This window comes from Pseudophryne corroboree, chromosome 2 (assembly GCF_028390025.1).
Source record: "Pseudophryne corroboree isolate aPseCor3 chromosome 2, aPseCor3.hap2, whole genome shotgun sequence".
Taxonomy (NCBI): domain Eukaryota; kingdom Metazoa; phylum Chordata; class Amphibia; order Anura; family Myobatrachidae; genus Pseudophryne; species Pseudophryne corroboree.
Genome location: NC_086445.1, coordinates 546,458,074 through 546,479,923, shown reverse-complemented (window position 1 = coordinate 546,479,923; position 21,850 = coordinate 546,458,074). Strand labels below are relative to the sequence as shown.

The 21,850-nt window shown below is 48.1% G+C and overlaps 1 protein-coding gene across 3 annotated transcripts in view; it reads left to right on the top strand.

The window, feature by feature from the left end:
• Positions 1-13,247, top strand: part of KIAA0753 (KIAA0753 ortholog) — a 206,541-nt gene extending 193,294 nt beyond the window's left edge. For all 3 annotated transcript variants that reach the window (XM_063954311.1, XM_063954312.1, XM_063954313.1), the window contains 2 exons: positions 11,999-12,202; positions 13,074-13,247. In XM_063954311.1, the coding sequence (XP_063810381.1) occupies positions 11,999-12,202; positions 13,074-13,197 (328 nt within the window). In that variant the 3' untranslated portion in view covers positions 13,198-13,247. The remainder of the gene's footprint in view (positions 1-11,998; positions 12,203-13,073) is intronic.
• The last annotated feature ends 8,603 nt before the right edge of the window (positions 13,248-21,850 follow it).

Sequence of the window (21,850 nt, the reverse complement as noted above, 5' to 3'; positions counted from 1 at the left end):
AAGGGCAATTTTGGACATGTAGGTAAGTGTCCCTGATATCCAGTGACACCATATCGTCCCCTTCCTGGTTCGCTATCACTGCTCTGAGTGACTCCATCTTGATTTGAACGCTTGTATGTAAGTGTTCAAATATTTCAGATCTCACCGAGCCGTTTGGCTTCAGTACCACAATATAGTGTGGAATAATACCCCCTCCCTTGTTGTAGGAGGGGTACTTTGATTATCCCCTGCTGGGAATACAGCCTGTGAATTGTTTCCAATACTACCTCCTGTCGGAGGTAGACGTTGGTAAAACAGACTTCCGGAACTTGTGAGGAGGAGACATCTCGAATTTCCAATGTACACCTGGGATACTACATGTAGGATCCAGGAGTCCCCTTGCAAGTGAGCCCACTGCGTGCTGAAACTCTTGAGATGACCCCCTACCGCACCTGAGTCCGCTTGTACTGCCCCAGCGTCATGCTGCGGACTTGGCAGAAGCTGTGAAGGGCTTCTGTTCCTGGGAATGGGCTGCTTGCTGCAGTCTTCTTCCCTTTCCTCTACCCCTGAGCAGATATGACTGGCCTTTGCCCGCCTGCCCGTATGGAGACGAAAGGACTGAGACTGAAAAGACTGTGTCCTTTTCTGTTGAGATGTGACTCGGGGTAACAAAAGGTGGATTTTTCAGCTGTTGCCATGGCCACCAGGTCCGATGGACCGCCCCTTTATACGGCAATACTTCCATGTGCCGTCTGGAATCTGCCTCACCTGACCACTGTCGTGTCTTCGTCTGGCAGATATGGACATCACATTTACTCTTGATGCCAGAATGCAAATATCCCTCTGCGCATCACGCATATATAGAAATGCATCCTTAAAATGCTCTATAGACAATAAAATCTTGTCCCTGTCAAGGGTATCAAAATTTTCAGTCAGGAAATCCGACCAAGCCCCCTCAGCGCTGCACATCCAGTCTGAGGCGATTGCTGGTCGTAGTATAACACCAGTATGTGTGTATATACTTCTTAGGCTATTTTTCAGCTTCTTATCAGCTGGCTCCTTGAGGGCGGCCGTATCTGGAGACGGTAACGCCACTTGTTTTTATAAGCGTGTGAGCGCCTTATCCACCCTAAGGTGTGTTTCCCAACTCGCCCTTACTTCTGGCGGGAAAGGGTATACCGCCCATAACTTTCTATCGGAGGAACCCCACGTATCACCACACACTTCATTTAATTTATCTGATTCAGGCAAAACTACAAGTAGTTTATTCACACCCTACAAAATACCCTTATTTGTGGTACTTGTAGTATCAGAAATATGTAACACCTCCTTCATGCCCTTAACATGTAACGTGTGGCCCTAAAGGAAAATACGTTTGTTTCTTCACCGTCGACACTGGAGTCAGTGTCCGTGAGGTAAATGGGCGTTTTTACAAGCCCCTGACGGTGTCTGAGACGCCTGGACAGGTACTAATTTGTTTGCCGGTCGTCTCATGTCGTCAACCGGCTTGCAGCGTGTTGACATGATCACGTACTTCCACAAGTAAGCCATCCATTCTGGTGTCGACTCCCTAGAGAGTGACATCACCATTACAGGCAATTTGCTCCGCCTCCTCACCAACATTTTCCTCATACATGTCGACACACACGTACCGACTTACAGCACACACACAGGGAATGCTCTGATAGAGGACAGGACCCACTAGCCCTTTGGGGAGACAGAGGGAGAGTTTGCCAGCACACACCAAAATGCTATAATTATACAGGGACAACCTTTATATAAGTGTTCCTCCCTTATAGCATTTAATATATATTTATATCGCCAAATCAGTGCCCCCCCTCTCTGTTTTAACCCTGTTTCTGCAGTGCAGTGCAGGGGAGAGCATGGGAGCCTTCCCCTCAGCCTTTCTGTGAGGGAAAATGGCGCTGTGTGCTGAGGAGAATAAGCTCCGCCCCTTTATCGGCGGGCTTTTCCTCCCGGTTTTTTAAGAACTGGCCTGGGTTAAAATACATACATATAGCCTTAATGGCTATATGTGATGTATTTATTTTGCCAAATAGGTATTTATATTGCTGCCCAGGGCGCCCCCAGCAGCGCCCTGCACCCTCCGTGACCATGTCAGTGAGCCGTGTGACAACAATGGCGCACAGCTGCAGTGCTGTGCGCTACCTCTCTGAAGACTGTGAAGTCTTCTGCCGCCTGTTTCCGGACCTCCGTCTCTGCCGTCTTCAGCGTCTGTAAGGGGGATCGGCGGCGCGGCTCCGGGACGAACCCCAGGCTGACCTGTGTTCCGACTCCCTCTGGAGCTCAGTGTCCAGTAGCCTAAGATCCCAATCCATCCTGCACGCAGGTGAGTTGGAGATCTCTCCCCTAAGTCCCTCGTTGCAGTGATCCTGTTGCCAGCAGGAATCACTGAGTGAAAACCTAAAAAAAACTTTTCCAAACAGCTCTTTAAGAGAGCCATCCAGATTGCACCCTTCTCGGACGGGCACAAAAACCTAACTGAGGCTTGGAGGAGGGTCATAGGGGGAGGAGCCAGTACACACCATGTGACCTAAAAAGCTTTTTAGATGTGCCCTGTCTCCTGCGGAGCCCGCTATTCCCCATGGTCCTGACGGAGTCCCCAGCATCCACTAGGACGTTAGAGAAAGAGCCTACGGATAAACGTGGAGGGTTGTCTGAAAGTGATTTACACCCTCACGGATGCTGCACAAAGGCCCACTATTGCAGCTACTTGGGCTGCAGAGGCCATTGATGCATGGGCCTTGGAGTTAGATGCTGAAATCTCCTCTGATCATGCTAGACAATGCTTGTCTTATATTGTCACAGCTTCTCGCTATATTAAAGAGGCGGCTTCTGATGCCGGTATCCTAGCAGCCAAGGCCTCTACTACGTCAGTCCTGCCTCGCCGGATATTGTGGCTGAGATCCTGGTCTGTGAATCTGGACTCTAGAAAAACCCTGGAGGTACTCCCTTTTAAGGGAGATATTCTGTTTGGGGAGGATTTAAATAAGATTGTGGCTGACTTGGCTACTGCCAAAACCGCCTGTCTGCCAAGTATTGCTCCTTCTGTGTCGAAGGCTAAAGGTACTTCCTTTATCCCCTTTCGTCCTTCAGGTAAAGCAAAAGGTCAGGCGTACAACAAGCAGGCCCGCACTTCCAAACCTAGTAAGCCTAAGTCCAGAAGAGCCTGGGCGGCCCGTCAGCCAGCTTCCAAGACCGATAAGCCTGCCGCATGACGGGGCGGGCCTCCCTCTGGGGGATCCCAGAGTGGGGGACCGGCTTCTAGGGTATACCCAGGACTGGTTGAAGACCACTTCAGATGCCTGGGTACGGGAAGTCGTCACTCGAGGTTACGCCATAGCCTTCAAAAACCGACCGCCTCATCGAATTTGCCAGACAGATGCCCCGTTGGACAAGACAAAGACAAACATTCTACATTCGGTGGTACAGACCCTCCTGGATACAGGAGTCGTAGTACAGGTGCCTCTTGCGCAGAGGGGCTGGAGGTACTATTCTCCGTTGTTTCTAGTCCCGAAACCGAATGGATCCTCCCGGCCCATTCTCAACCTCAAGGCATTGAACAGGTTTGTGAAGGTTTCCAAGTTCCGGATGGAAACCCTTCGCTCTATAGTTCTGGCCTTGGAAACTGGGGACTTCATGGTCTCCCTGGGTATACAGGATGCTTACCTGCATATTCCTATAGCAGTGTCTCATCAGCAATACCTGAGATTTGCGATTGGCAACTGCCATTACCAGTTTCGGGCGTTACCTTTTTGGTTTAACAACGGCTCCGCAAGTCTTTACAAAAGTCATGGCGGTTATGACGGTGGTACTCCGCCGTCAAGGGGTCAGGATACTGCCGTATTTGGACGACTTGTTAATCCTGGCAAATTCCCCAGAACTTCTCCTGCGTCATCTAGATGTGACAGTCCGGTTTCTGCAAGCCCACGGGTGGCTCATCAACTGGAAGAAGTCATCCCTGATCCCTGCTCAGAGCATGGTGCATCTGGGAGCACTATTGGACACTCACAACCAGTGGTTGTTCCTGTCTCAGGAGAAAGTCCTGAAACTTCAGGACAGGATTCGTTGCTTCCTATCTCGTCCGCAAGTGTCGATACATTCGGCGATGCAGGTGCTGGGCCTCATGGTGTCAGCATTCGACATGGTGGAGTACGCTCAATTTCACTCTCGCCCTCTCCAGAGGCTGATTATAGCCAAATGGGACGGCCTGCCTCACCGGATCAGGTCTCAAATGATCTCATTGACTCCGGAGGTCCGTCTGTCGCTGCTCTGGTGGCTCCGGGACCAACAACTGTGCAGAGGCCGTCCGTTCTGGATATCTGACTGGGTCTTGTTGACAACAGATGCCAGTCTAAGAGGTTGGGGTGCGGTGCTGGAGCAACACTCCCTTCAGGGGCGGTGGACCAAGGAGGAGTGCCACCTCTCGATCAATATTCTGGAGTTGCGGGCTGTCTTCAATGCCTTGAACCTAGCCCAGCATTTAATTCAGAACCGTCCTGTTCAAGTACAGTCGGACAACGCCACCACAGTGGCTTACATAAATCATCAAGGCGGCACTCGAAGCCGCCTAGCAATGAAGGAAGTCTCACGGATTCTACAGTGGGCAGAACGCCATCTACTGGCTATATCGGTAGTATTCATTCCGGGAGTCCTGAATTGGGAAGCGGACTTTCTCAGTCGTCAGGACGTGCATGCCGGCGAGTGGGGCCTCCATCCAGAAGTGTTTCAACTCCTAGTGGAAAGGTGGGGCCTTCCAGACGTGGATCTGATGGCGTCTCGACACAATCACAAGGTTCCGGTCTTCGGAGCAAGGACAAGGGATCCTCAAGCAGCATTCGTGGATGCGCTGGCGGTACCGTGGAGGTTTCGGCTGCCGTACGTGTTCCCTCCAGTGTCACTTCTGCCCAGGGTAATTCGGAAGTTCAAGTAAGAAAAAGGAATTCTGCTTCTCATAGCTCCGGCGTGGCCCAGACGGCACTGGTTCTCAGACCTGCAAGGCCTATCGTCAGAGCGTCCAATTGTACTTCCACAACGCCCAGACCTCCTCGTTCAGGGCCCCTGTGTCTACAAGGACCTAGCCCGGCTGTCTTTGACGGCGTGGCTCTTGAAGCTTCCGTCTTAAGGGCTAAGGGGTTTTCTGAGGCGGTCATTCAAACTATGTTGCGGGCTCGGAAACCGGCTTCTGCTCGGATTTATTATAGGGTCTGGCATTCTTACTTTGTTTGGTGCGCATCTAATGATTATGACGCTTCCAAGTTTAGTATAGCCAAGTTGTTTGCTTTTCTTCAGCAGGGCCTGGACTTAGGCCTGTGTCTGGCCTCCCTCAAGGTTCAAATATCTGCCTTGTCGGTGTGGTTTCAGAGAAAAATTGCGACCTTACCGGATGTGCATACCTTTACTCAGGGCATGTTGCGTATCCAACCTCGCTATGTCCCGCCTATGGCTCCTTGGGACCTGGTGGTTTTAGAGGCGTTACAAGAGTCTCCGTATGAACCTCTTGGTTCAGCTGACCTTAAGTGGCTTTCCCTTAAGGTGGTGTTTCTGCTGGCTATTGCTTCAGCTAGAAGAGTGTCGGATTTGGGTACCTTGTCCTGTAGTTCCCCATATCTGATATTTCACCGTGACCGGGCGATTCTTCGGACTCGTCCCGGCTATCTACCTAAGGTGGTTTCTTTGTTCCACCTTAATCAGGCGATTGTAGTTCTGGCACTTGTTTCTCCTGATCTGTCTCCCAAAGAGCGGTCTTTGGATGTGGTACGGACTCACCGTATCTATGTGAAGAGAACTGCTACTATTAGGAAATCTGATTCTCTTTTTGTTCTGTTTGGGTTTCACAAACAGGGCTGGCCTGCTCACAAGCAAACTCTGGCCAGATGGATTAGAATGGTGATTGCACATGCTTATGTGAAGGCTGGTCTCTCTGCTCCTGATCACATTAAGGCCCATTCTACTCGGTCTGTTGGACCTTCTTGGGCGGCCCAACGTGGTGCGACCCTTGAACAATTGTGCAAAACGGCTACGTGGTCCTCTGTGAACACGTTCATAAGGTTCTTTGCCTTCGATACTGCCGCTTCCCAGGATGCTTCCTTTGGACGCCTGGTTCTTGTGCCCGCTACAGTGCGTCCCCTCCCATAAGGAACTGCTTTAGGACATCCCCATTGTCCATTCCTTGTGGAGCCCAGTGTACCTTGCAGCAGAAAACGAGTTTTATGGTAAGAACTTACCTTTGTTAAAACTCTTTCTGCAAGGTACACTGGGCTCCACAAGGCGCCCACACTGACGCACTTAGCTTCTTTGGGTTGGTATGGCATTAGCCGCTGACACGTCTCCTGTCGTGAGAATGCGGTGTTGTGGCTACTAACCGATGTCGTCTCTTTTCCTGCTACTGCATTGGATTGGTTAACTGAAAACTGAGATCCTGTGCAGGGAGGCGGGGTGATATAGGAGGCGGCGCTATGCATTCTGGGAACAGTCAAAGCTTTGAGCCTGTTGGTGCATCAGATCAAGATCCTTCTCTACACCCCATTGTCCATTCCTTGTGGAGCCCAGTGTACCTCGCAGAATGAGTTTTAACAAAGGTAAGTTCTTACCATAAAACTTGTTTTTTGTGCAAAACAAGACCAGTCCTGTACTTACTCTTCGTGTGCATTGACTCTAACGTTGGAGGGTTAGCTTTTGATGTCACACACCCGCCTAGCATTCGCCCAGCCAGGCCTGCGTTTTCCCTGGCACGCCTGCGTTTTTCTAAGCACTCTCTGAAAACGGTCAGTTGACACCCAGAAACGCCCTCTTCCTGTCAATCTTTCTGCGGCTGCCAGTGCGAATGAAAACGTCGCTAGAACCTGTGCAAAACCACAAAGGACTTTGTACCGTACGTTGAGCGTGCGCATTGTGGTGCCTACGCATGAGCAGAAATGTCGATTTTTAGCCTGATCGCTGCGCTGCGAACTACGGCAGCTAGCGATCAACTCAGAATGACCCCCATTGTTCGTAAGGAATGGTAACAGTTGGATAAACAAATTGGTAGTCTTAAAAGGGTTAACCATATAGGAGGCGGTCAAGATCCCGCTGGACGGGATCCAGGCGGTCGAAATATCGACGCCGGAATCCCGACCAGCATAATCCCGACATATTCTCCCTCCGTGGGTGTCCACGACACCCATAGAGGGAGAATATAATAGTGTGGCGAGCGAAGCGAGCCTGCAAGGGGCCGCGTTCCGCTCGCCACCCCTGTTGGGATTGTGTGGTCGGGATTCCGGCGTCGGTATTTCGACCGCCGGGATCCCGTCCAGCGAGATTTAGTACTGATCCCAACCATATGTATCCTATTAATGATGAAGAATTTGTTACCTGGTGTGGTGTACCTTAGGTAGATGCAGTGGTTGCAGAGGTGACGACGAGAACCACGATAGCACTAGAAGATGGTGCTATATTGAAGGATGCTATGGACAAAAAAGTGGAGAATGCATTAAAAAAACTGCATATTTCTACGTCTTTCTGAAGTCGGGAGTGGTCATTGCTTCGGTTTCCAGGGCTCTAAGAGTGTGGTGTGCTACAATGCAAGAGGATGTGCAGGAGAAGATTTCCAAAGATGATATCTCATGTGAAGCCTCTCTTGATGTGTTAGACTTTGCGACTAAATCCATGACATCAGGAGTCATGGCTAGAATGGCTCTGTGGTTACGGTCATGGGCTGCGGACAATCACTCCAAAATAGGTTGGTCACTCTTCCCTATGAGGGATCGTTGTTATTTGGTAATAAGCTAGAGTCCATGATTCAGAGGATGACTGGTGGCAAATCTATCAGACTGCCCCAAGATAAGCGTGGCAGGTATGTAAACTCATCTTCAAGGCAGCAATTTCTGCAAGCAAGATCATACAGGCCAGGACGACCTTATGTGGACAGATTTGGACGTCCTTATGAAGACAGGTATGGTGCTGGAATGTCATGTCAATCTTTTCAGAGAGGATATAGAAGAGGTAATCCGAGGCAATGACGGTGCAAGCCCTCCTACATTAACACCTGTAGGGGGCCGAATTTCACAATTTCCCATGCAATGGGAGAAGAACATACAAGACAGATGGGTACTGAGCATTATACGCAGAGGATATCAGCTGGCATTTATAAGAAAGCCAAGAGCGGACAGATTTGTTGAGTCGAGCGCCTCTTCTGGATCAAGAAATGGAAGTTTTGACGGAGAGCTTAGAAAGCCTAGTGTCTTCAAAGGCGGTAGAAGCAGTTCCATTGTTGGAGAAAGAAAAGGGGCTTCTATTCTCTCCTTTTCCTAATAAGGAAAGCCTCTGGCGGCTTCAAAACCATACTAGATTTAAGGGATTTGAATCGAAGGATGAAGAAAAGAAAGTTTCACATGGAAACTTTGAAGTCAATCTTGTTGGGAATAAAGAAAGGGACTTCTTGGCGTCTGTAGACCTGAAGGATCCATATTTTCATATCCCAATTTGTGAAACAGACAGAAAATTCCTAAGATTCAGTATAGGCAAAAGACCTCTCCAGTTCACATGTCTCCCCTTTGGTCTTACATCCTCGTCGAGAGTTTTCACAAAGGTTCTCGGAACTTTAATAGCTCGTCTCAGAGAAAAGGGAGTGACTGTCTGGGCATATCTAGATGATTTACTTATCGCGGGACAGTCAGAAGACCTAGTGCGAGGAATGTTGCACGAGGCATTGACTTTTCTGCAGCTGCACGGATGGTTGATCAATTGGGAAAAGAGTCGGCTGAGGCCAGCTCAAATTATACAGTATTTGGGAGTCCGTATAGACACACTACAGTACGTTGTCATGCTCTCAGAAGAGACTGGAAAGATTTTGGCAGTTTGTTTCCCTGCTCCACAGGAAGGACAAGGTGCCATTGCGTGTGGCATTACAGCTTCTGGGAATGATGTCATCTACGATAGAAGTGGTCCCCTGGGCAAGATAGAGAATGAGGGTCCTACAATTGGATATCCTGAGGTATTCAAAGAAAAGGATGCCTCTTCATTATCAAGTAAAATTGTTGAAAGAGACCAAGGAATCCCTAGCCTGGTGAGTGAACAATCAAATATACGAGCAAGGAATGTCTTTGTTGGAGCCTCAAGCCCTGGTGTTAACCACGCATGCAAGTCTGACCGGTTGGGGTGCTCATCTTTTATGGCAGAGTTGTCAAGGGTAATGGTCTCTAAAGGAAGCAAAGCTTTCGTCAAACCAAAGGGAGGTGAGTGCGGTCTGGATGGCGATACTCAGATTCCAAAATCATCTGGAAGGAAACCACTTAAAGGTCTTCTCCGAAAATGCTATGGTAGTAGCCTATTTGAACCGTCAGGGCTGTACAAAGAGTCAAGCCATAATGGCAGAAGTGTCATACATCATGTGCTGGGCAGAAAGGCATTTAAAGTCCCTAACAGCTTTACACGTTCCTGGCAAGGAAAACGTATTGTCAGATTATTTGAGCAGAAAACAGGTCCAGCCTGGAGAATGGGTATTGGACATTCAAGGATATAGTGGAAAGTTTCGGTCAGCCGGATATAGATCTCATGGAACCAATCTCAATACGAAGATACCTCTGTTCTTTTCAAGATATTATCTTCCAACGTCAGAAGTGGACTACCTGAGTCGCCATGACCTCCACCCAGGGTAGTGGGGCCTACATCCTCATGTGTTCCAACAGATCATCGCTCGGTGGGGTTGCCCCCAGATCCTATTGCTCGCGTACCAGAGACCCTCAGGCGTGCGCAGTGAATGCACTGACGTCGCCTTGGCCTTACCAGCTGGTCTATATATTTCCTCCGATTCCGTTGATCCCAAAGGTGCTCAAAAGGATCCCGCATCAAGGAGTACAAGCAATTCTGCTTGCCCCGGAGGGTGCGGTATGCGGATCTTCTGGACATGTCCGTCGAAGACCCTAGGCCTCTGCCACTCAGAAGAGATCTTCTTCAACAAGGACCGTTCATCTACCCGGACTTACGGCGGCTTCGTTTGACGGCATGTAAGTTGAGCGGAACATCTTAGCTCACAAAGGGGTTTCCAAAAAGGTCATTGCCACTATGGTGCAAGCCAGAAAACCTGTGACGTCAAAACACTATCATAATATCTGGCGGAAATACATCTCCTGGAGTGAGGAACGCACATATCCATCTGCCGATTTTCACTTGGGAAGGTTCCTTCGCTTCCTGCAGGCTGGTGTGGATCAAGGCTTACGTCTGGGATCCCTTAAGGTTAAAATTTTGTCTCTTTCCATCTTCTTCCAGACGAAGGTGGCTATACTGCCTGAAGTTCAGACCTTCTTGCAAGGGGTGCTTCACATCCAACCTCCGTTTGTGTCGCCTACGGCTCCTTGGGATTTGGATGTGGTATTGCGATTTCTACAGTCCTCCTGGTTTGAACCTCTGATGACGGTAGAAGACAAGTATGTCACGAGGAAGATGGTGATGTTTCTGGCCCTGGCTTCTGCTAGATGTGTCTCAGAATTGGGGGCCTTATTGTATAAAAGTCCGTATTTGGTCTTTTACGAGGACAGAGGCATTGGATGCTGTGTGTGCCTTGAAGATCTATGTCAAGCGTACAGCTCAATCAGAAAGACTGATTCCTTGTTCATGCTGTATGATGCGCAGAAGAAGGGTTGCCCTGCTTCGAAGCAGTCCATTGCTCGTTGGATTCGGCTTACTATCCAACAGGCTTATGTGACGGCAGCCTTACGTGTTCCTATGTCTCTAAAGGCCCACTTTTCTAGATCTGTGGGCTCTTCCTGGGCGGCTGCCCGTGGAGTCTCTGCCTTGTAACTATGCCGGGCCGCTACCTGGTCGGAGAAGAACACCTTTGTGAAGTTCTACAAGTTTGATACCATGGCCAAAGAGGATACCCAGTTTGGGCAGTCGGTGCTGCAGATGTCTCCGTACGTTCCTGCGCGTTCTGGAAGCTTTGGGACATCCCCAATATCCCTTATGGATGCTAGAGAAAATAGGATTTTAAATACCTACTGGTAAATCCTTTTCCCGTAGTCCATAAGGGATATTGGGCACCCACCTCTGTGCGGTGACTTTCTGCAGTTTCTCTGTTAGGTGTTATCTGTTCAGCCGTTGCAGATTTTTCTGGCCCAGTTATGTTATGGTGTGCTGGTGTATAAATCTCACCACACTTCTCATTGTTATGTTCCTTCTCTCAAGTATGTCCTTTCTCCTTAAGGCACTGTTTTTCCTATAACTGCCTGAGGGAGGAGGCATAGAGGGGAGGAGCCAGCACATCCAGTGGAAGAAATTTAAAGTGCACTGGCTCCTTTGGACCCTGTCTATACCCATCGTACTAATGTGTCCCCAATATCCCTTATGGACTACGAGAAAGGATTTACCGGTAAGTATTTAAAATCCTATTTATTTTTTCAGCCGCAAAGTTTTGTTTTTTTTCTTCTAAACTTTTTTTCTATTTTTACACTGAGCCTGTCAGCGCTGGATGTCTATTAGACTCCAGCACACAGACTCCAACACTCCCCGCCGGTGCCGAAACTCTCGCTTGGCCATTGCCTCAGATGGATACTTGCGGCGGGGACCACACACAGGCAACTAGCACCTCTGCGGCTGGCAACCCCTGGACTGCCTGGCTGGCCTTCGGGGAGTAGGTATGAGAGTGCCGGTCTCCGGGACCCACACTCAAATCGTGGCCCGCCGCGCGTCCCGGGAGGTGGACGTCGGCGCTGACAGTCGACACTGGTGCCGACCAGGGACTCCACTAGACCACCAGGTGATTGACATGCCAGCATAGGAGAGGAAGCGCCAACCTGTAGCCCCTCCCCCAGCTTTGTTGTTCTCAAATTATAGAAGTTGTCGTATGATGTTGTTTTGTGATTACTGGTAGATCCAAAAAGTACAGAGATCTGGCTAAGTGCTGGCATAACACTATTTAAGCGTCTGTATTACCAAGCACAATTCAGCAAATGCATTTTTTTGAGTCCATGTTACATATTAATGTTAAGTAATTGCTTTACTACTTTTTGTTTTTGTAAAGTTCACTGCAAATAAAAGAAGAGTTGGTCCGAACTTCTCCACACTACTTTATCCAGCACTCAAGCACTAAGGGCCACGTGCGCGTTTCTGTTCCCCAGCAAATGTTGCAGAGTATTCACAGTTATACAGAGAAATGGAATCGCCACCTCCGGCTGACCTCCCATGAGGAAGTGGGTGGATTTAATCCATGGCAAATCTCCGAACGGTAAATGACGCATGCAGTAGTTTGTATAACGTATGTTTGTTAGACCTGTCACTTCTGTACTATAAAAAGAGAATAGAAACTTAGCTTTTACTTGTTATAGAGATGTAGAATCCCTCTATCAAATATTTTCCGACTCTTTTCTTTCATTGTTTCAGAATTCTACAGGGCTAAAGAATTTCTATTACATTTTTGTGGGGCTTTAATATGAAGTGGTTGTGTAATGTGGCAAGATCAAAGTTGTTAAGGTTGCTTGTTTATACCCTGGTAAAATAATATCATACAGTAGTGACTATAGAGATTTGTCAAGTTGGAAGCTGTAGCTATTGGTCTATTCATGGGGGTTCCTACATAAAGAGAAATTACATCCCAGTGTCTCCTTGGTTTATTGGAGATTTGTGTTATTTCTGTTTTGAGTTTATAGTATATGCAATAAAACCACTTATACCAAGTTATGCTGTTTTTAGCGCTTTTAATCGTGATCCGGTCATGCGACTAGTGCTCGGGATCCCGGTGGTCACCATGCCGATGCGATCAAACGCACAACAGTCAGCATGCCGACCAACAGGGACTATTCCCACTTGTGGGTGTCCACGGCACCCATAGAGTGGGAATAGAAACTGTGGCAAATGCAGCGAGCCACCGAGCCCGCTGCGTGGTGAGCGCAGCTAGCCTGCAAGGGGCTTTGTTGCGTTTGCACCTCCGCCGGCATTCTGCGGCAGGGATCCAGGTGTCGTATACTTACCGCCGGGATCCCCAGCGCCGGTCACACAGCCCCAATCCTTTAATCTGTATTCTGTCATCTGTCTCTAAAGTGATCATGGTCTCGATCCACTCAGTTCCAGTCTGCTAACTTATATCTATTATTTTGTAGCCTGGCAGATGAGCTCATAGATGACGCCTTAGGTGATGTAGCAGCAGAGCTACAAGACCTGTGTGAAGGCTACGCTGAGGCCGTCTTCACATCCGAGTTCATGGAGCCTACGAAGAACTACTGAGCATTCTTTGGTGCTTTACTTAAATCCATTAAACTTGTTATTTTTTGCCACTTTCTTGTTGTTGTTTTTTTTGTATAATCTGTTTTTATTGAAAATAATACAGACCTAAATCGAAACATAATCACACAAAAATACAGTACCGAACACATAAAAAGCAGTCGCATAACTCAGCGTACAGTAGCATGAATAAGATCTAAACAAAGTGTCCAATACACCAAAAGTCCGCATTAAGAGATTTTTAAAAACCGACAGATAAAAAAGAGAGAAGAAGAGGGGGGAAAGAAGAGAGAAAAAGAAAGAGTGACCGAGCCGAGATTGCAAAAAATAGAAAAAAGGGGGTGGAAAGTAAATTGACACATCTAAATATATGTATATGCTAGTAGTAATGTAACAGCCACATCATTTCAGTGAAGAAATATAGGTTTTATAGGACTCTGAGGATTTATATTCTACCCACGGTAGCCAAACGGTTGTAAACTCGGTCTGTCTATCTCTAGAGCTTAATAAAATATCCTCCATATTCATGTAATAATCTAATCTAGAAAACCAGATATTCCGAGTAGGGGGGCTAGTGGACCTCCACAAAGTGGGAATCACTGCACGGGCGGCGTTGCCAAGGTGTCTCAACAATGATATCTTGTAAGTGGATGGAGGTGTAGAGGAATGGTTCAATAACCAGAAGGCTTGGTCGGATGGGACGGGAGTGTGTAGGATAGCACTGGAGATGGAAACCACATCATCCCAAAAGGTTTTAATAAGAGGACAAATCCACCAAATGTGTAACAAAAAACCTAAGTTTTTATGGCACCTCCAACAGGCTGGGGAGATAGACGGGGAAATAGTATGTGGAAGAGAGGGGTGTCTGTACCATTTCATCAGTATCTTATATTGCGTTTCCCTTACTTGTATACAAATGGAACTCCTATGGGCCTTAAGAAAAATGGATTCCCATTCCCTTTCTGAAAGTGAAAGGTTCAGATCCCTTTCCCATTTCTGAGTGAAAGGAGGGGGGGGGGGGTCAAGGAGTCAGACATTTGTAGGAGTTTGTATATGGTAGATACCGTATGTGTCGGGTGTAAAGGTGCAACACACATCCTTTCAAATGGGGTCATCTCCCGAGATGCTTGGCGGTAGATTTTGTCCGTATACAAGAAGTGTTGCACTTGTAAAAACTTCCAGAAATCAGCTTGTGGGATATCCCATTTCGCTCTAATTTCTGAAAATTGTTTAACCCCAGATGGATGGACCAACTGACCTACTCTAAAAAGTCCTTCCAGAGCCCAGTGTTGATAGTAAACCAGGGAGAGGCCAGGTAGGAAAGTAGGATTACCTAAAAAGGAAGTGAGGGGGCCAAGATCTGAGGAGAGGAACGAGTGCCGTCTCATCACTTTCCAAAAGGAAAGTGTAGGGGAGATAGTCGGGTGGTTTTGTGGAAGCCTGGGCAAGGTCGGGAGCCAAGGGAAAATTTCGGGATATTGTTGAACATACAAACCCTCCAAGACCACCCATTGTTTAACTTCACGACTCCTGGTCCAGTCCAAGATCCTGTTCAACAGAATTGCATGGTAATAATGTTTAATGTCTGGGAGTTGAAATCCGCCTTTTTTAGGTAGGCGTGACAGGATGGATCTGCTAATCCTGGGTCTCTTTCGAAACCAAATAAATTGTTGGATCAAGGACCGTATGGACCGGAACCAGGAGTCCGGGATCTTGATTGGCAATGTTTGGAGAAGGTAGAGTAGTTTGGGCAAGGTGTTCATCTTCACTACGTTGATTCTGCCTAGCCAGGAGAGATTATTGTGTTGCCATCTGCAGTAATCTTTTTTAATGAGCTGAAGTAGAGGGTAAAAGTTCATGGACATCAGGCGCGATAAATCGCTGGGAAGTTGGACCCCTAGGTAGGTTATATGGGAGTCCCGCAATATGAATGGAAAAGTAGCTTTCAATAAGGTTAGTGTCGGAGGAGGAGTTGAGACATTAAGGGCAAATGATTTAGAATTATTGACCTTAAAGCCGGAGAGTGAACTGAAAATGTCCAGTTCACATATGAGATACGGGAGTGAGTGAGTAGGTTGTGTGACGACTGTCAGTAAGTCATCAGCAAATAGAGCGAGTTTATAGTCTGTATCACCTACACTAAGCCCTTTAATGTGAACATTAGCCCTAATAGCCCTGGCCAAGGCTTCAATACAAAGGACGAATATCAGGGGGGATAAGGGACAACCCTGTCTTGTTCCATTACTTATGAGAAAACTATCGGAGAAGACTCCATTAACCCGAACTCGAGCCGATGGTCGTGTATAAAGGGATAACACTCTGTGAAGTGCTTGTGGACCCATCCCATTGTGCTCCAGTACAGCCCTCAGAAAATCCCAGTTGACCCTATCGAAGGCCTTTTCGGCATCTATAGAAAGCAAAACAGTAGGGATCTGATTTTTAGAGGCTAAGTGGTTAAGATTAAGAATCTTTGTAGTGTTATCTTTTGCTTCACGGCCTGGGACAAAGCCCACTTGATCATTGTGGATAAGGGATGGGAGGAACTTATTCAGCCTGAGGGCCATCAATTTTGCAAAAATTTTAAGATCTACATTAAGCAGGGATATGGGTCTATAACTGGAGCACACCGAGGGGTCCTTCCCTGGTTTAGGAATCACAGTGATTTGGGCTTCCAGGAATTGATCAGAGAAATGGGCATCAGCCGAGATGGAGTTAAAGGCCTGCAGCAATCTGGGGGCGAGAACATCCTTAGATACTTTATAATAAACGGCAGTAAAACCGTCCGGGCCTGGACTTTTACCCGTGGGTGTAGAGGAAATAACTTGTTCGACTTCCTGCAGGGAAAAAGGTTTTTCTAAGGAATCTCGGTCAGAAAGAGACAATGTAGGGTACGCTACTTTTTCTAAATATTTCCTGGATCACAATATATTAGGAAGGGAATCGTGGGCTGGAGAGGGGTCACCTAGATTATATAAGGCGTTGTAATAATGTTTAAAACACGCTGCTATCTCAGGCGTTTTAAAGCAGACAGCTCCAGCGCTGTTTTTCATTAAGGAAACAAAAGAAGCTGTCCTCTGGGATCGAAGTGCTTGTGCTAGTAAACGGCCTGGCTTATTACCCCATCAATAATATTTATTACTGCATTTATGCAGAGAGAACTGGGTCTTGCTATTTAGAATTTTCTTGAGGTGTGCTCGGGCCTCGGACAGCTCCACCAAATCAGAGGGAGATAGGGAGGATTTATGTAGGGTCTCTAAAGAATGAATTTTATGCAATAGTGCGGTAGTTAGAGCTAATCTATCCTTCTTCACATGGGAGCCCAATTGGATCAATTTGCCCCGTATAACACATTTGTGTGCCTCCCAGATAGTTATTTTGGATACCTCCCCTGTGTCGTTAATGGAAAAATAATCAGATAGCGCCTTATCCAATTCATCCTTGCAGAATTTGTCATGTAGGAGGGATTCATTAAGGCGCAAGGTCCAGGGGCCTGGGGATCGGGATGGAGCCGAAAGAGTCATAAACACTGGGGCATGATCTGACCAAGTAATGGAGCCAATAGAGGCATCTACTAATAAGGGAAGGTGCCTATGACTCAGAAACAGGTAATCTAATCGTGAGTAAACCTGGTGCGGGTGAGAGAAAAACGAGAAATCTCGGTCAGAGGGGTGCGAGACCCTCCAGGAATCAGAAAGTTGAAGTTCATGTAAAACCTTCCTAACCTGTCTGTGTTTTCGTTCTGAAAATTTAGGGGCAGGAGGGGAAGTATCAACGGATGGGTCCATAGACCAATTCAGATCACCCCCCAAAATAACATTACCTGTCATAAGTGCCTTCGAGACGGGGAAGTTGGGAACAGAAGAATTACATTTGGGCCTGGTTTGGGGCATAAAGAGCTATGAGAGTGTATGGTTGTGAGACTATAGTGCAATTGACCACCAATAACCTACCAGGGACTAATTTGTGGACAGATACGTCAGCGACTTGTAAGGACTTAGAAAAAAGTATAGCGACCCCCTTGGATTTACTTTCAGGGTTATTGGAGTAAAATGCAAGTGGAAACCTATGGCTCACAAGAGAGGGGCGGTGGGCAGAGATCTTAAAGTGTGTCTCCTGTACGAGAGCGACATCCACTCTATCTGACCATAGTGTTCTAACTAGATGGGACCTCTTCTCTGGGACGTTAAGACCTTAGCATTGATTGAGGCAAATTTAAGTCTACCAGCGACAGGCATCACATCTTATAACAGTACCATGCAACAAGAAACTCGAACAGGTCACCAAAGGGAAAGAGGCAGGAGGCAGAAAAGAAGAAAAAAATCACAGAAAATAGAATCATCAATAACAAAGAGAAACCCGCCATGGGAGAACTGGTAAATGTACAAACCAGAAGTCCCATAGGGCACTATGGCCATGTGCGGGAACGGAGCAAGGGAGTCACCCCCATAGGCACTTTACTAACTAGAAACATATAGGATAAACAGGATCTGGCAGTAACAACAAACTGTATAGCAGCCCTAATCATAATAACAACCTCCATGTTAGAATATAACTAAAGAGAAATAGGCAGAGCAGGATAGGTGTAATACATAGTAGCGTGAGATGTATCTCACCCGTCATGCCATGTCTGTAAAGTTCAACCCCTCTGCGAATACAGGAAAAAGAAAAAGTCGATTCTTGAAGCAGCAGGGGGAAATGTAATCAGGTACTGGAGGAGTCTCGGCAAACAGCAGCGGCTTTAGAGGATTTCCCCTGGGAATTACGAACAATCTGCCATGACGCTCCACTCTCAGAGGGTTGAGGCGGATGCAGAGCAGGGGAGATGAAGTCCCAGTCAGGAATCTGAACGGGCGGGAGGCCAAGGTTAGAGCAAAAAGTGGGAAGGTCGGAGGGAGTATGTAGAGTGTGGATCTTCACAGAAGAGGAAACTTGAAGGTTGAAAGGGAAGCCCCAACGGAATTTCAGCTGTCGCTTGCGGAGTTCCTCAGTAAGAGGTCGGAGGGATTTCCTTTGTTGGAGAGTGTGCCAGGAAAAATCTTGGTAAATGACAATAGGGTCACCATTAAAGTCCAGGCCATCAAGGCGGCGCACTTTACCCATAATATCCTCTTTCTGAGAGTAGTAGTGCAGGCGACAAATGACGTCACAATGTCGTTCTGTAGGGATCCCTCCCGGTTTAAGAGCACGGTGGGCTTTGTCGAAGGTTATAGGGTTAGTCGGATCTTTACCCAGGACCGTATTGAATATTTTCGTCAGAGCATCTACTAAGCTCGTCTGGGGGACATCCTCGGGGATACCTCTCACCCGGATATTATTTCTCCTACCTCTATTATCCAAATATAAGACACGGGACCTCAGCGACCGAATTTCATCTGATTGGGCTTTGATAACATCTGTGAGGGATCCCATAAAGACATCAGCAGAGTCACGATGATCCTCCAGTGCGGTCACCCTGTCAGAAAGTTGTGAGATGTCCTGTTGATGGACGCCAACTCTCTACGCATGGTGTCCTGGAGATCCTGCTTAGTGGGTACAGTTTTCATGTACACCAAAATATCCTGGAGAGCGGTATCGCTCTGAACGTGTGGGGAAGGCTGATCCATCACTAAAGGAGAGGCAGGGGAGGCGGAGAGACAGGAGGATGGACTGGAGGAAGAGAGATCTCCGGTAGATTTATCAGGAGTAGGGTCTCTCTAGGTTGCGTTGTTACTTTTCTTTTTCCCAGATCTAACCATGCTGAGCGCAGAATAGACAATGAATCAAGGTCATATGGCAGGGGGTCGAGCTGTAAGGGAACTGCTCAGTATGCTAAGCGCCTTCAGTATGGTGACTCCCAGTGGAATGACGTTAACATGCCATTAATCAATTTTCATCCGGTAGGGCAGCAGGAACACGTTGAATATTAGCTTCTTCATTCCTTGGGGAGGACGGGGCGCGTACAGAGCAGTAGCTATGCCGCCAGCTCACAGCAAGCACCCCAATGTAATTTGCAAAATCTGTTAGTGTGGATACATAAAAATAAAAGCAAAAGAATTACAGAAAAAAGTCAATGTATCCATGAGAGCCTCTAGGGGGAGCTCCAGCTCAGCATATGCACAATACAAGGAGATATCACTGTGGTGCAGGGGGAACAGCAGGGGGAAACAAATCCCACAATGATGGCATCGGTCTCAGTGGGGAGAAATGACCCCTTTATTATAAAGGCAGGACAATCGTGAAACAAAAGCAAAAGGGGGGTGGGGGGGGGGGGGGGTTAGCAGGAACAAAAGCAATGGGGAAGTCTCACCAGCCTATAAAAGAACTGCCAGGCTGCATCAATGTGCCCTTGCTCCAAATGAAAAATGGCCACTATGGATGACCACAGGCACAGGAGGTCTCAGCAAATAGTCTCCCCCACCTCTCCACAGGCTCAAGAGACAGGGGAGTCAAGGCCAGGCAGCAGGGAGGACTCCAGAGCCCGACACCGGACCCAGAGTGAGGGAGCCGCAGCAGCGACAGGTGTCACGTGCACGGCCATAGCCGCGGCCCCGGCTGTGTGAAGCGATGCTGACCGCGGGAGGAGACGCCGGCCAGTGGCAGAGCCGGAGCAGGAGAACAGCCTCCGTACGTCCAGCGGTAGGTGAACTGCTGGGGGGGATCACGTGGCGGGTCAATGGTGGGAGAAGCAGCAGGCTACAGCACAGGCACCAGCAGTGGGGTGGGGGAGGAAATTGAGTCTTCGGCTGAGGGAACAGGCCGCAACCCGCAGAGGGGTAGGAGACCCCTCCCGGCTCCGCGAACCCGGCGCCCACAGCAGGGAAGGCTTCCTGGCGTTAAGGGGACACACAGGGAGGAAACGAAGGTAGTAGCAAGCCCTAGGAAAAAGCGTTTTTCAGGGCTGTATAGCCGGAGCTCCTGCAAAGCCTGTCCATCTTCAATGGCCACCAAGCCACGCCCCGTTGTTGTTTCCCCCCCCCCCCCCCCCCCAAATATTTGTTTAGTAAAGCAATGCATTCCATTATACTGAAATACATTAACACAAGCAAGATGTATTTCATGGTTAGTATATAGTGTACGATAAAATGTGTAAAGATATCAAACAATAAAATGAGAGAAAAACACAACTGAAATCTGAAAATGTCTGGGGGGCGAGGGTGTTTAGTGGAGCCGTACTGGTAACCCAATGATCCCTAAGTGAAGCAGGTGGAAATGCTGAAGATGATAATATGGGGGTCATTAATAATACTAATAATGATATTTATATAGCACTTTTCTCCTAATAGGATTCTTAAGGGTATATTCAATGAGTCTGATCCATTCCGACATGCAGTTGTCGGAATGGATCGACAACCCCTTTTCAATGGATGGCAAATCCGACTGTCTGATTTGGCCGTACACCGGGCCCCTGTCCTGCCGCTGCTGTCAGCGGCTGCGGATGTGCTGACAGCAGCGGCCGGGGTGCAGATGGCGGCGGACGTGAGCGGGACGGCGGTGGGGTAAGCTGGGCGGCGGGTGGAGCAGAGATCGGCGGCTGGAGCTGGCTGCGGGGGGCACATGTCTGGGCAGGCGCGGCAGGGAGACAGGTGCCTGCGGGCAGCTGGGGGAGCTGAGATCGACCAGGCACCTCTCTCCCTGCAGCGCCTCCCCCCACTGCCGCAGACATGTCCCCCCCCCCCCCCCCCCCGCAGCCAACTCCCCCCGCCAGCCGTCGATCTTATCTCCCCCAGCCGCCCGCAGCACCGCTTGCCTCCTCCCCTCAATCTGACTTGTTTTCAAGTCGGATTGAGTTTGTCGGAAAGGGGGCCAAAACCTGTCGGATTTGGCCCCATTTCCGACAGAAGCACGTGGATCGGCGGCTATTCCGCCGATCCACGTATTTTCCGACAAGTTGGGAATACCCGACTTGTCGGAAAAAATCAGCTCCTATTGAATAGGTCGGAACCCCTTCCAAACGACCTATTTCTTTCGGAAGCTTCCATCTTTCCGACAAGACGGCAGCTACCGACGGTTATTGAATACACCCCTAAGTGCTTTACAATTGTCTTTACAGCTCAAAATTCAAAACAAGCTTAACAGCAGCTATTAGTGAAATGCTTGCGTAAATAGGTCTATTTTTGAAGGATTCTAGAGTGGCGGCTTCTCGCATTGTGCAAGTTTCATAGTGTCTGAGCCACAAAGTTGAAAGCTAGGCCCCCAGATGAATTCCGGGAGATTCTAGGTGCAGTTAGTAGTCAGTCATCTACAGATCGTAGTAATCGTGTAGGATAGTAAGGATCAGAAGCTATTTCAAGTACCTTAGGCCCTGGTCATGTAGGGCTTTGAAAGTGAGTAAGCCAATCTTGAATACAATTTGCCATTTTACAGGTAGCTAGTGGAAGGAGTAGAGAATGCGTGTTATCTGGCTGGAACAGGGCTGGTTGGTTACTAGTCTTGGCAGCTGCATTTTTTACCATCTGCAAGCAGTGCAATTCTTTTGCTGGAAGTCCAAGGTAGAGGGCATTGCAATAGTCTAGGCGTGATGACACAAATGCATGTATGACTTTAGGCAGGTCTTCTGAGGGAATTAAGTGGTTGATTCTGGCAATGTTCCTCAGATGAAAGAATGTGGATTTGATTGTGGCTGACACCTGGTGTTTAAGTGTCAGGCCACTATCCAGGACAAAACCAAGATTCCGCA